Source organism: Muscardinus avellanarius (assembly GCF_963383645.1).
Source record: "Muscardinus avellanarius genome assembly, chromosome: 16".
Classification (NCBI taxonomy): domain Eukaryota; kingdom Metazoa; phylum Chordata; class Mammalia; order Rodentia; family Gliridae; genus Muscardinus; species Muscardinus avellanarius.
Window position 1 is genome coordinate 7095313 of NC_137802.1, and position 13561 is coordinate 7108873.

The 13561-nt window shown below is 42.4% G+C and overlaps 1 protein-coding gene across 1 annotated transcript in view; it reads right to left on the bottom strand.

Annotated features, from left to right (window-relative positions):
- The window catches only part of AKAP10 (A-kinase anchoring protein 10), a gene marked incomplete at both ends in the record, with an annotated part of 78977 nt that overhangs the window by 43335 nt on the left and 22081 nt on the right, over positions 1 to 13561 (bottom strand). The window contains one exon of the mRNA XM_080713932.1: positions 5118 to 5216. Coding sequence (XP_080570058.1) covers positions 5118 to 5216 — 99 coding nt within the window. The remainder of the gene's footprint in view (positions 1 to 5117; positions 5217 to 13561) is intronic.

Sequence of the window (13561 nt, forward strand, 5' to 3'; positions counted from 1 at the left end):
TATGTAGTTCAGTGGTAGAGTAGATGCTTAGCATGCATGAGGCCCTGGGTTCAATCTTTACCCCCACAACACACAGGTATAGATGAAAAGTTTAAAACAGAAATGTGGTGAAACCAGGAACTGTCTAAGCAAAGAGCCACAAATAAGTAAGCTGTTTACTTAGTTATTAAACATGACTGGGGAAAAAATACAACCATGATGTCTCACTGATTTCATGACCTCAGAGGGACCTTAACAAAACCAAAAAAGGATCATACTTCAGTTTTCCTGGTCCACTAGTGTATTTACTTTCACACTTTTCTGGGCAATATCCAGCTGGGATATTGCTATTCGAGTCCTTGACCCAATATGTAGTTCCTAAAATCCTCAGGAGTCTCCTGAGTGGTAAGAGTATCTTCTGTAAACCAGTGAGAAAACTGAGGGCTGGTCACCAGAAAGACCAAGGCGAGGGTTAGATGGTTGGGATTTTTAGTGAACCCCTAGGAGGGCAGGAGGTATGAAGGCTAACAACCCCCAAAGGGCTTACTTCATCATGCCTATATAATGAAGCCTCCATAGGAAAGCATTGAGCTGGCATACACCCGTAACCCCAGTATTTGGGAGGCTGAGACAGGAGGATCGCAGGTTCAAAGCCAGCCTCAGTAATTTAGTGAGATTCTCAGTCACCTAGTAAGATCCTGTTTCAAAACAAAACACTAAAAAAAAAAAGGGGGCTGAGGATATAGGTCAAAAGTAGAATGTCCCTAAATTTAATCCCCATACACAACAAACAAAGTAATGAACAAACAAAAAACCTAGTAGGATAGGGTAAGAAGGGGCACTGGGATGTGCTGAAGATGGCACGTCTGGTAGAGCACGGAGGCTCCAGCCCTTCTCCTGCACACCATAACCATCTGCCTGCCTGCCTAGACCCTCTGTAATCTCCCTCATAATAAACAGAAACATGGAAACAAGTGTTTCCCCTGGGTTTTGAGCCACTCTGTTAAATTCATCAAATCCCACCAGGCATGGTGGCACATGTCTGTAATCCCAGTACTTGGGAGGATGAGACAGAACTGCAAGTTCCCCCCTCGCCCCTTTGTGGCACTGGGTATTGAGCCCAGGGGAATTCTATGTCGGAGCTATCCCCCTAGCACTATTTTTATTTTGAAACAGGGTCTCACTAGGTTGTTGATGCAAGTCTCACTACTTGCTGAGACTACTTGAACCTGCAATTTTCCTGACTCGGCTTCCCGATTACTGGGATTACAAGTCTGTGTCACCATGCCCGGCTGATATCGCACGTTTGAAGCCAGACTTGGCAATTTATGGAGGCTCACTTGCAGCAAATTAGCAGGACTATTTCAAAAAATAAAAAAGGACTGGGTTATAGCTCACAGGTAGAAGGCCTCTGGGTTCAATCCCCAGTACCATACACGCAAACTAAACAAATCCAGGAAAGGGGACAGGAGAGCTCCAATTTATAGTCCTCCATCTGCGGGATATGATGCTACTTAAGTAAACAGTGATAGAACTGGACTGAACTGCAACACACCAGAGGGATATTCCTGCTCCTGTCCCAGCAACCGTCAGTCTAAGCACTGGAGCCGATGCTCTCTGGCCTCCTCAAGGCTCGTCTCCTGTAACAAGCGTGTCCCCACTAACCTTCCCTGCCCTGCTGCCGCATTCTCACATTCTCAGCACTGAACAGACTGCACTACACTTGCATGTCTGTTTGTATGCTGTAACACTCTTCCTACGCTAATAATCTCACCTTAAAAGAAAACCAAAGAGCCAGGCGTGGTGGTACATGCTTATAATCCCAGTACTTGGAAGGCTGAGACAGGAGGATTGTGCAGGTTCGAAGCCAGCCTCAGCTACTTAGTGAGACCTTGTTTCCAAATAAAATATAAAATAGTCTGGGAGTGTAGCCCGGAAACCCCTAGGTTCCATCTGCAGTACCACAAAAAAAAAAAAAAAAAAAAAGAAAGAAAGAAAGAAAGAAAGAAAGAAAGAAAGAAAACCAAAGCCCACCATCCTTAGACTTCATACCCTCTTCTGCTCACCTTCCGAGCACTATGCCTACAAGAATTGCCAATACTCCCTGTCTCTACTCCTCATATTTTCTCTAATTTCTTCAGAAACAACCCACTGTAATTATGATGAACAGTGTATACTGGTTGCCAAGTCTACTCAATTCCTAGTCTTCATCTGGCTTAACCTATGAACATCATTTTATGTCTTTGATTAGTCCTAGGATTACAGGCAGGAGCCACCAGATCCAGCTATCATGTACCCTTAACGCAAGTGTCCAAATGCATACTTGACCATTACTTTTTGGAAGTCAAAAACGAAACTCCTTATTTTCCTGATAAACCATAGTCTTCCATCTTAAATAAAATCTGACTTTGCTGGGCGTGGTGGCGTACGCTTGTAATCCCTGCGCTTGGGAGGCTGAGACAGGAGGATCACACAGGTTCGAAGCCAGCCTCAGCTACTTAGTAAGACCCTGTTTCCAAATAAAATATAAAATGGGTCTGGGAGTATAGCCCGGAGGTAGAAAGCCTCTGGGTTCCACTCCCAGTACCACCAAAAAATAAAAAATAAAAAAAATCTGACTTTACTATTCTAGGTATTTCATTTTATTGGTGATGGGGATTGAACCCAGTGTTGGTCTACTTCTGAGCTACACCCTTGCCCTATTTTATCTTTGATTGAAACAGGGTCTCACTAAGTTGCAGAGGACCTTATTAAATCGCTGATGTTGTCCTCAAACCTGCGATCTTCCTGTCTCATACTACAAGTACTGAAATTAGAAGCGTGCACCATGGTGCCTGGCATAAGTATTTGGGTTTGTATTTTTGGGGTTTTGTACGGGGAATGAACCCATGGTATTCTACCTCTGAGCCACATCCCCAGCCCTATTTTTTATTCTTTAATTTGAAACAAGGTCTCAACTAAGTTACAGAAAGCTTCACCAAGTGACTACAGCTGGCGGTGAATCCGGAATCCTCCTGTCTTGGCCTCCCCGAGTCTAGATTAAAGTGCATGCCAGTCTAGCGCCGTGGCGCACGCTTGTAATCCCTGCGCTTGGGAGGTGGAGACAGGAGGATCGCGCTGGTTCGAGACTCTGTTTCAAAAAATAAAAAGGTATAAAGTAGGTCTGGGAGCGTAGCATGCTTGTCTCAATAAGTTGTGGAGAGCTTCACTAAGTAGCTGGCTTCGAACCTGTGCGATCCTGTGTCAGCCTCCCAAACGCAGGGATTACAAGCACAAGCCACCATGCTCGGCTCTAAAATTTTATTTTGAGACAAGAGTCTCACTCAGTTGCCCAGGCTGGCCTTGAGGTAGCTTTTGCCAAAGCCTCCTGAGTGGCTGGGATTACAGGCATTGGCCACCATACCCAGCTCCCAGTTGTATTGCTAGAAAAAACTGGTCTCTGGAAACCTGGAAGATGTTAAGAGCAAACTCCCACCTCAACTACAGCAACTGCATAGAAAAATCAAATCCCACAACAACGTCAGTCAACAAACTAAGTGAACCAGTGTCCTACAAACCCCTAAATGCGAACAGATGGAGACAACCAACCAACAGTCACAAGAACAATGTGTTATAGGTGTCTGCGTGGGAGAAAGAAAAGGAAAATAGGGACAGTTAACTACTGAGGGACTTCAAAGTAGCTCGCAGGCGCTCACTGGGAAGTATGGGGGCCAATTTAAGTGCCACAGCTGAGTGCAGAAGGGCCGTGCTTTGTCCACAAGGAGAGCGCAAGCACTCCCAGGAAGGACCAAAGAAGCGCCACGCTGGAGGGCCTGTTAGGAATGGAGTATTAGAGGAATGAAAATGTAAAACTCAGTATTAGGCTGGGTGTGGTGGCGCACGCTTGTAATCCCCGCGCTTGGGAGGTGGAGACAGGAGGATCGTGCTGGTTCGGAGCCAGCCTCACTGGCTTAAGAGACCCTGTTTCCAAATTAAAAAAAAAAAAAAAAAAACTCAGTATTAGGTCTTACAGGACTATATTAAGAAATTCATTTAAGGAATAAGTCCGCCTAAGGTTTTCCTGATAAAACACAGTAAAGGCATTTGAAATTTTTCTCTTTTTGTCTGTGTGGTACTGAGAATTGAACACAAGGGCATTCTACCTCCAAGCTACACCCCCTGCCCTGTTTTTTTTTTATTATTATTAGTTTTTTTTTATTTTAAAACAGGTCTCACTAAATTGCAGAGGGTCTCACTAAGTATGAGGCTGGCTGCAAACCTGCTATCCTCCTGTCTCAGCTTCCAAGTACTGGGATGACAAGTACTTGTGCGCCACCACACCTGGATGAACTTTTTTACTATCATCTACAGAGAAATCTGCTTCCTTAGTATTGTCTACACATACAGGATGTATGTTTGATGGAAACAACTTCCTGCAATGATATTTGCCATTACTACTTTAAAACACTTTCGTTTTTCTACTCCAGTCTTTTGTGGGTAGGGAATGAGGGCAGAGAAGACTGGTGTCAAGCTGCAGTATGACAACAGTGCGGCAAGTCAGGTGTGGGGTCTGTCTCAAACCCTGACTCCACATGTCTGATATGCCTCTGGACTAAGTACTTTCCTCTGCTTCGTTTTTCTCATTCATAAAATAATAACTCTCTTTAACCCACAAGGTTCTTAGAAGATGAAATGGGTTTATCCAGGAAAGTCCTTGTAATATCTGGAATATAGTGAGTGTTCAATAAACATCGGTTATTATTGTTCTTGTTGCTGCTGTTATTCAAGAAATCTGAATCCACATATAAGAGAGAAAATGTTTAAAGTGAACAACAAACATATATGAGAAAGTACTCTGAAAATAGTCTAGGAAGGGAAATGTTATATTTATTAAGTAATCTCTTAGCCAGGTGTGCTGGTGCAAATCTGTAATCTCAGCAATTTGGGAGATGGAGGTAAGAGGACAAGTTTAAGGCCAGCCTGGCAACTTAGCAAGACTCTGTCTCAAAAGTAAAAAGTGCTGGGCATAGAGCCCAGCGGCAGAGCATTTGTTAGCTTGAGTTCTACCACTAGCACTACACGGAGGAAAAAAGGGGAGCACCTCCAGGTCAAGAGCCAAAAATAATCAAGTTTTTGGCCGTAGCTTCCGCATTGCTTACCTATGATGTCATTTCTCATCGCTTCTGTAATTGGTATGGGCTTAGCAGCATCTGGAGAGATGTATTTGGTGAAAGTATTCACTGCATCTTGTTCTATACCTGCAAGGAAGAAGGGAACGAGTTCAAAAGCAAAAACCAACCTGGACAACAGCAATGGACGGTATTCAAGAATAGCAAAGCTTCATTTACTGTTTCCCTTATTATGAGTAGGCTTTCATCATAAAGTGTTTTCATATTTTGGTCGAAGAATAATATATACATTCTCTCCTCCAATCTTTTTATCTAACAAGTTCCATTTTATTTTTTTATTTTTTATTTTCTTGTGGTACTAGGGATGGAACCCAGGGGACATTCTACCTCCAAGCTACACCCCCAGCCCTATTTTTTTATTCTTTATTTAGAAACAGGGTCTCGCTGCGTTGCCAAGGGCCTAAGTAGAAGCTGAGGCTGTCCTCGAACCCAGATTCTCCTGTCAGCCTCCTGAATGCTCGAATTACAAGCATGTGCCACAACACCCAGCTCTACATTTAAAACTTTTTACCAAATTATTTTGCATGCATGAATACATTGATTTGACCTACAAGAAAGTGGAAAGGTTAAAAATGAATCTTAAACATTTTAATCTCAAGACTTCTTTGCAATCTTAAAAACTGAAGAGCTAAGGACTATAATTCAGAGGTAGAGAGTTTGTGTAGTATGTGTTTGGATTTGACCTTCCATAACTCCAAAAGGAAAAAAGAAAAAAAAGCTAAGGATCCTATACAGTTTCTGTTTATGTGTAGTTCATCTATAAATATTAAAGTATTAAAAATTAAAAATGTAAGCCGGGCGTGATGACACACGCTTGTAATACCTGTGCTTGGGAGGCAGAGACAGGAGGATCGCGCAGGTTCAAAGCCAGCCTCACTGGTTTAAGAGACCATTTCCAAATAAAATATAAAAAATAGGTCTGGGAGTATAGCCTGGAGGTAGAAGGGTTTCCAGGAACCCCAGTACCACCGGAAAAAAACCAAACCAAACCAGGCCTGGAGAGGAAGTAGAATGCCCCTGGCTTCAATCCCCAGCACACACACACACACACACACACAAAGAACATGTTAGCATGTGGTGAAGCTGGAATCCATGTACACTGTAGGTTGGAATGTAAAATGGTATAGCTGCTATGGAAACATTATGGGGAGTCCTTAAAACATTAAAAATAAAACCACCATATGATACAGCATTCCTATGTTTGGTTTATTCTAAAAGATAAAACAAGGATCTTGAGATATCTGCAGTCTGAGATTCATTGCTACATGTGGAAGATACAAGGTCTCAGTATACATGTGCCTCGCAGTGCTGGGGCGAGCCTCTACCACTGAGCTGCATCCCAGCTATACAACCTTTGCTCTTATACTACTTTAGCTCCATCCTTCAGAGTTTTAGTATGTTATATTTCACTTATTTCCAGATATTTTCTGGTTTCTAACAGATAAGATATGAACACAACCTAAACGTCCACTGATGGATGAAAGGACAGATGACATGTGGTATATACATATGCAATTCACAATTATTCATCCATAAAAAGATGTCTAGCCAGGGGTGGTGGCTCATGCTTATTAGTAATCCCAGTACTTGGGAGGCTGAGACAGGAAGTTCACAGGTTCACAACCAGCCTCGGCTACCTAATTAGTGAGGTCCTTCGCAACTTAGGGAAGCCGTGTTTCAAAATAAAGAATAAAAGCTGGGCATGTTGGCGCACACTTGTAATCCCCGCGCTTGGGAGGGGGAGACAGGAGGATCAGGCAGGTTCGAAGCCTGCCTCACTGGCTTAAGAGACCCTGTTTCCAAATAAAAATATAAAAAAAATAGGTGTCTGAGAGTGTAACCTGGAGGTAGAAGGGTTTCCAGGAACCCCAGTACCACCAATAAATAAATAAATAAATAAAAAGGGCTGGGGATGTAGCTTGGAGGTAGAATGACTCTGGGTTCAGGGCCACTAGTTCCCAGTGGAGAGGACTAAAACATTCTAACACACACACACACACACACACACACACACACACACACACACACACACACACAGGGGGAGGTCTATTATGCAATGTGAGGATTGCAGTTAATAACAATTTACTGTACACTTGAAAGAGAACTGATTTTAAATATTCTTACCACAAAACTGATTTTAAATATTCTTACCACAAAAAAATGGTGTTTCCAGTAATAAATAGCTGGATTTTATCATTCTACAACGTATACATATGTCAAAACATCATGTTGAGCTGGGAATGGTGATACGCACCTGTAATCCCAGTGCTTGAGAGGCTGAGACAAGAGGATCTCAGATTCACAGCCAACCGCAGCAACTTATACCTTGTTTAAAAATAAAAATTAAATAGGCTCCAGGCATGGTGGTGCATGCTTGTAATCCCAGCATTCAGGAGGCTGAGATCGGAGGATTGCAGTTCGCAGACACCCTCAGCTACTTTGTGAGGTCCTTTGGAACTCAGTGAGAGCCTGTTTCAAAAGCAAGAATAAAAATAGGTCTGGGGCCAGGCATGGTGGCGCACTCTTGTAATCCCTGCGCTTGGGAGGCAGAGACAGGAGGATCACGCAGGTTCGAAGCCAGCCTCCCTGGTTTAAGAGACCCTGTTTCCAAATAAAAATATAAAAATGGGTCTGGGAGTATAGCCCAGAGGTAGAAGGGTTTCCAGGAACCCCAGTACCACCATGAAAAAAAAAAGCCTGGGATTGTAGCTGGAAGGTAGAACACCTCTGGGTTCAATCCCTAGTACCACAAAACAAACAAAATACAAAAAACTTCATCATGTAGTACATCATAAATATATACAAATTTTTAATTTAGTAAAGTATTTCTATGCTTTTAAAATCAACAAGAAAAAAGAAGACAGTATCAGAGGACTAAAGCTTATTGCTGAATTCACAGACAGCACTGTCTCCAAGATAAAAAGTTATGAAATGTTTCAAGCAGGTGTGGTAATACATGCTTATAATCCCAGTACTTGGGAAGCTGAAAGAGAAGGATCACAGATTCACAGCAATCCCCAGAAATTTAGGAAGCCCTCTGCAACTTAATGAAACCTTGTTTCAAAATAAAAAATAAAATATGGCTGAGGGTGCTGCTTGGTACATGTGCATGGCTTGTGTCACTCACTCACTCACACACACACACACACACACACACACACACACACACACACACGAGAAATGTTTCTGGGAATGACATAGTACTTGTTTGTAAACTAATCCGACCTACACCCCAGGGCTTGAAGAAAGATACCATTTGTGAAGATTTAGAATGACTGTTTTTCATTCAACAAATCTAAAATAATCCAAATTCACTGGGTATTGGGGTACATAAGCATAATCCTAGTACTTGGTAGGTTGAGACGGGAGGATCTCAGGTTTGAGGACAGGTCTGGGGGTGTAGCTTGAAGGCTAAAAATGCCCCTGGATTTAGCCAGGCATAGTGACTAACACTTGTAACCCAAGCATTTGGGAGGCTGAGACAGGAGGAATACAGTTCGAGGACAGCCTCAGCTTCTACTTAGTGAGGCCCTTTGCAACTCAGTGAGACCCTGTTTCAAAAAAAGAATAAAAAATAGGGCTGGGGGTGTAGCTCGGAGGTAGAATGCCCCTGAGTTCCATGCCTAGTACCGGAAAAAAATAAAAAAGCCCCTGGGCTCAATTCCCAGAACTCCCTATAATATTAGTAATAACTTAAATTAAGCTCCATATTTTTAGCAAACATTTATTGCATAGCTAGTATGAATTAACTAGCAGAGCAAAGATGCCTGATTTGCGGAAAATATGTCAAAAGCTTTAAAATTAGAAATTGGGTTGTTTCTAAATGTTTGTTTTTAGCTGGGCGTGGTGGTGCACGCTTGTAATCTAAGCACTCAGGAGGCTGAGACAGGAGGATCGTGGTTTGCAGACAGCCTCAGCTACTTAGTAAGGCCCTTTGCAACTTAGTGAGATTCTGTTTTAAAATAAAGAATAAGCTGGGCGTGGTGGCGCACGCTTGTAATCCCAGTGCTTGGGAGGCTGAGACAGGAGGATCACGTAGGTTCGAAGCCAGCCTCAGCTGCTTAGTGAGGCTCTGAGCAACTTAGTGAGACCCTGTTTCCAAATAAAATATAAAATAGATCTGGGAGTATAGCCCGGAGGTAGAAAACCCCTCAGTACCACCAAAAAATAAAAAATAAAATAAAATAAAGAATAAAAAATAGGCCGGGCGTGGTGGCGCATACTTGTAATCCCCGTGCTTGGGAGGCTGAGACAGGAGGATCACACAGGTTCGAAGCCAGCTGCACGTGCTGGCTTAGGAGACCCTGTTTCCAAATAAAAATGTAAAAATAGGTCTGGGAGTGTAGCCTGGAGGTATAACGGCTTCCAGGAACCCCAGTACCACACACACACAAAAAGAATAAAAAATAGGGCTGGGGGTATAGCTCAGGGCTGGGGGTGTAGCTCAGAGGTAGAATGCCCCTGGGTTCCATCCCCAAACCCACAAAAAAGAAAAAAAAAAAGTTTTTCTTAATAAAAAACAACTGCCAATCTTAGACATTAAAAATTTGTATAGATATAGCCAGGTGTGGTGGCGCAGACCTGTAAACCCAATACTTGAAAAGCTGAGACAGGAGGATCACAGGTTCGAGGTCAGCCTCAGCAACTTTATGAGGTCCTCTGCAACTTAGTGACACCCTATTTCCAAAACACACACACACAAAATAGGGTTGTAGCTCAGAGGTAGAATGCCTCTGGCTTCAATCCTCAGTAAAATACACACACACACACACACACACACACACACACACTCTCTCTCTCTCTCTCTCTCTCTCTCTCTCTCTCTCTCCCTCCCTCCCTCCCTCCCTCCCTCCCTCCCTCCCTCCCTCTCCAAAGAATTTGTATAGATATAAGTGCATATTAATCTTGAAGTCCATTGACATAAGTCTTGATACATTTAAATAACAGATTACCTATGAGCCAGGCACGGTTCACACTTGTAATTCAAAGACTTGGGAGCTGAGACAGGAGTTTTGCAGGTTCGTGGCCATCCTCAGCAACTTAGCGAGAAATAAAAAATAAAATAGGCTGGAGGTGTAGCTGGGAGGTAAAATGGTCCAAAATGGTCCTGAATTTAATTCTTATTAGCACTACAAAAAAGGCAAAAACAAAACGACTAGCTATATTTAGAAACATAGTAGTCATTCTTTTTATTTTTAGATACAGTAAAATTAGTCTTTATATTCTTAATTTAAGGATAAAAGACCATTAATAAATTTTTAAACTTTTTAGGGGGGTGCCTAGGATTGAACCCAGATGAAGGACTGAACTCCGAGAAAAGCTCACAGCCCTTTTATGGTTTTAATTTGAAACAGGGCCTCACCAAGTAGCTGAGGTTGGCCTCGAACCTGCAATCCTCCCGTTTCAGCTTTCCAAGTCCTGGAACTACAGGTGTGCATCATTACACCCGGCTGCTACAGGGTTTTGTTGGTTTGTTTTTTTTTTAAATCATAGACTAAAATGGGCATGGTGATGCATGCTTGTAATCCCAGTACTTGGGAGGCTGAGACAGTAGGACTGCAGGTTCGAAGCCAGCCTCAGCAATTCAGTGAGGCTCTCAGCAACTTAGGGGAGACCCTGTTTCCCAATAAAAATAAAATAGGTATTCTGGGGTGTAGCCCAGAAGTAGAAGACGCCTGGGTTCCATCCCCAGTACAAGTGTATGTCACAATGCCTGGCTAAAAGTTAAACATTCTTTAAATAAATGGAAAGCCTCAGCAGAGACAAAAGATTTAAAAAAGTAAACTGAAGCAGGATGTAGTGCTGCTCATCTGTAATCCCAGTACTTGGGAGACTAAGACAGGAGGATCACAGGTTCAAAACCAGGCTCAGCATTTTGCAAGGCTATGGACAAGTTAGTGAAACTCTGTTTCTAAATAAAAAATAAAAAATGGCTGAGAGTGTAGCTCATAGGTAGATTACCCTTGGGTTCAACCCCCAGTCACACACACACACAGAGGAAATTTTAGAACTAAAAATATAATAACCAAAGTTTAAACTTCACTGCAAAGACTCAATAACAGACTGAAAATAACAAAGGAAAGAATCAATGAATTTGGCTGGGCATGGTGGCACAGGCCTGTAATTCCAGTACTTGGGAGACTGAGACAGAAGGACCACTGGGAGGCTGAGACAGGAGGGTAACTGGTTCGTGGCCAGCCTCAGCTACTTAGTAAGGCTCTCTGCAACTAAGACCCAAAGAAAGAATAAAAAACAGGGCTGGGGGTGTTGGTTGGAGGTAGAATGCCCCTGGCTTCAATCCCCAAGACCACAGCAAAAGAAACAAAACAAAAAGCTAACAGAAATTCTTAACACACAAGTGAAACAATAGAAGAAATGATAACTAAGCTTCAAAGATGCAAGAACAGTAACATTTATAGGAAATAAGTGGGAAAATAGAGTAAAACTTTGTCTCCTCTGATGTTCTTTATGTATGATCACTGAAGGCAAAAGTTATAATGCTGATGGGTTTTCAATGCATACAGATGACAACTACAACATGTAAATGGAAAAGGAAAGAAACCTATATGATAATAGGTTTCTATATTCCACGGGAAGTGATAGATATTAATTTTAAGTACTCTGTGAAACGCACACATATTGCACACAAGGAGTCACTAAAGAAGCTTCAGAGATGGCTCAAGATCCATCCCAAGCCGGGTGTGGTGGCGCACGCTTGTAATCCCAGCATTCAGGAGGTTGAGACTGGAGGATCGCAGTTCGCAGGCAGCCTCAGCTACTTAGTGAGGCCCTCTGCAACTAGTGAGACCATGTTTCAAAATAAAGAATAAAAAATAGGGCAGAGGGTGTAGCTCGGAGGTCAAATGCCCCTGGGTTTCATCCCCAGACCCGAAAAAAAAAATCCCATTAAATGCTAGGAAATTTCAAAATATCTAAAAGAAAGCAGAAAAGAAGAAATAAAGGAATAAAAAAACTACCAGGCATGATGGCACATGCTTGTAATCCCAGTACTTGAGAATCTGAGACAGGAGGATCTTAGGTTGATGGCCAGCCTCAAGTACTTAGACCCTCCACAACTTAAATTACACTAAAATTTGCATGGAAATACCAACGTAATACCCACAGGGATTGGACAAAGTAGCTGGATCCATCTTTATGTTGCCAACAAGAAACTCATTTCAAATAAAATTATAAATATATAGGGTGTGTTCATTTCGAGTCACCCCCTCATGCCATTTTGGCATGGGGCTGTATTTCTATTTTCTGTATTTCTATCTTTTAATAAACTTCTTTAAATCTTCAAAAAAAATTATAAATATATATAGCCCAAAAGTAAAGTAATTTAAAAAGATATATAAAAAAGAATCAAAAGAAAGGTGGAGCATCTACATAAACAAGACAACAGATTTTTCTGAGCTCAGAACAACAACAAAAAATACCACAAAAAAAGATAAAAGCTCGCCGGGCGTGGTGGCTTACACTTGTAATCCTAACATTTGGGAGGCTGAGACAGGAAGATCGCAGTTCAAGGACAGCCTCAGCTACTACTTAGTGAGGCCCTTTGGAACTCAGTGAGACCCTGTTTCAAAATAAAGAATAAAAAATAGGGCTGGGGGTGTAACTTGGAGGTAGAATGCCCCTGGGTTCCATCCACAGTACTGCAAAAGAAAAAATAATAATAATAATAATAATAAGCTGGATGTGGTGGCCCATGCTTATAATCCAGTAGTTGGGAGGCTAAGACAGGAGGATATCAGGTTGGAGGCCAGCTTCAGCAACTTAGGAAAGGCCCTCAGCAACATAGTGAGATCCTGTTTCAAAATACAAAAATCAAGCAGGGCATGATGGTGTACCCTTGTAATCCCAGCACTTGGGAGGCTGAGAATGGAAGATCGTGGTTGGCAGACAGCCTCAGCTACTTAGGCCCTCCATAACTTAAACCATGTTTCAAAATAAAGAATAAAAAACAGGGCAGGGGGTGTAGCTTGGAGGTTGAATGCCCCTGAGTTCCATCCCCAGACCCACAAAAAAATAAAGTAAATAAAATCAAATAGGGCTGGGGTAAGGGGTAGCTTAGAAGCACACAGTCCCTGGGTTTAATCCTCAGTATCAAAAAAAAAGATGTATACGACGACAAAAGAAGCAATTCACCAAGAAGATAAGATTCTAAACGTGGATATGCCTAACACCAGAGCCTCAAAATACACCAAACAAAAACAGACTGAATTTAAAGTTCGATTGTAAAAACTCACACACTTCTCCCAGGGTGATATGACTGCAAACAAAATACCTGCAAAAACCCAGGCATGAAGCTGGGCATGGTGGCGCACGCTTGTAATCCCAGCATCCGGGAGGCTGAGACGGGAGGATAGCAATTCACAGACAGCCTCAGCTATTCAGTGAGGCCCTCCACA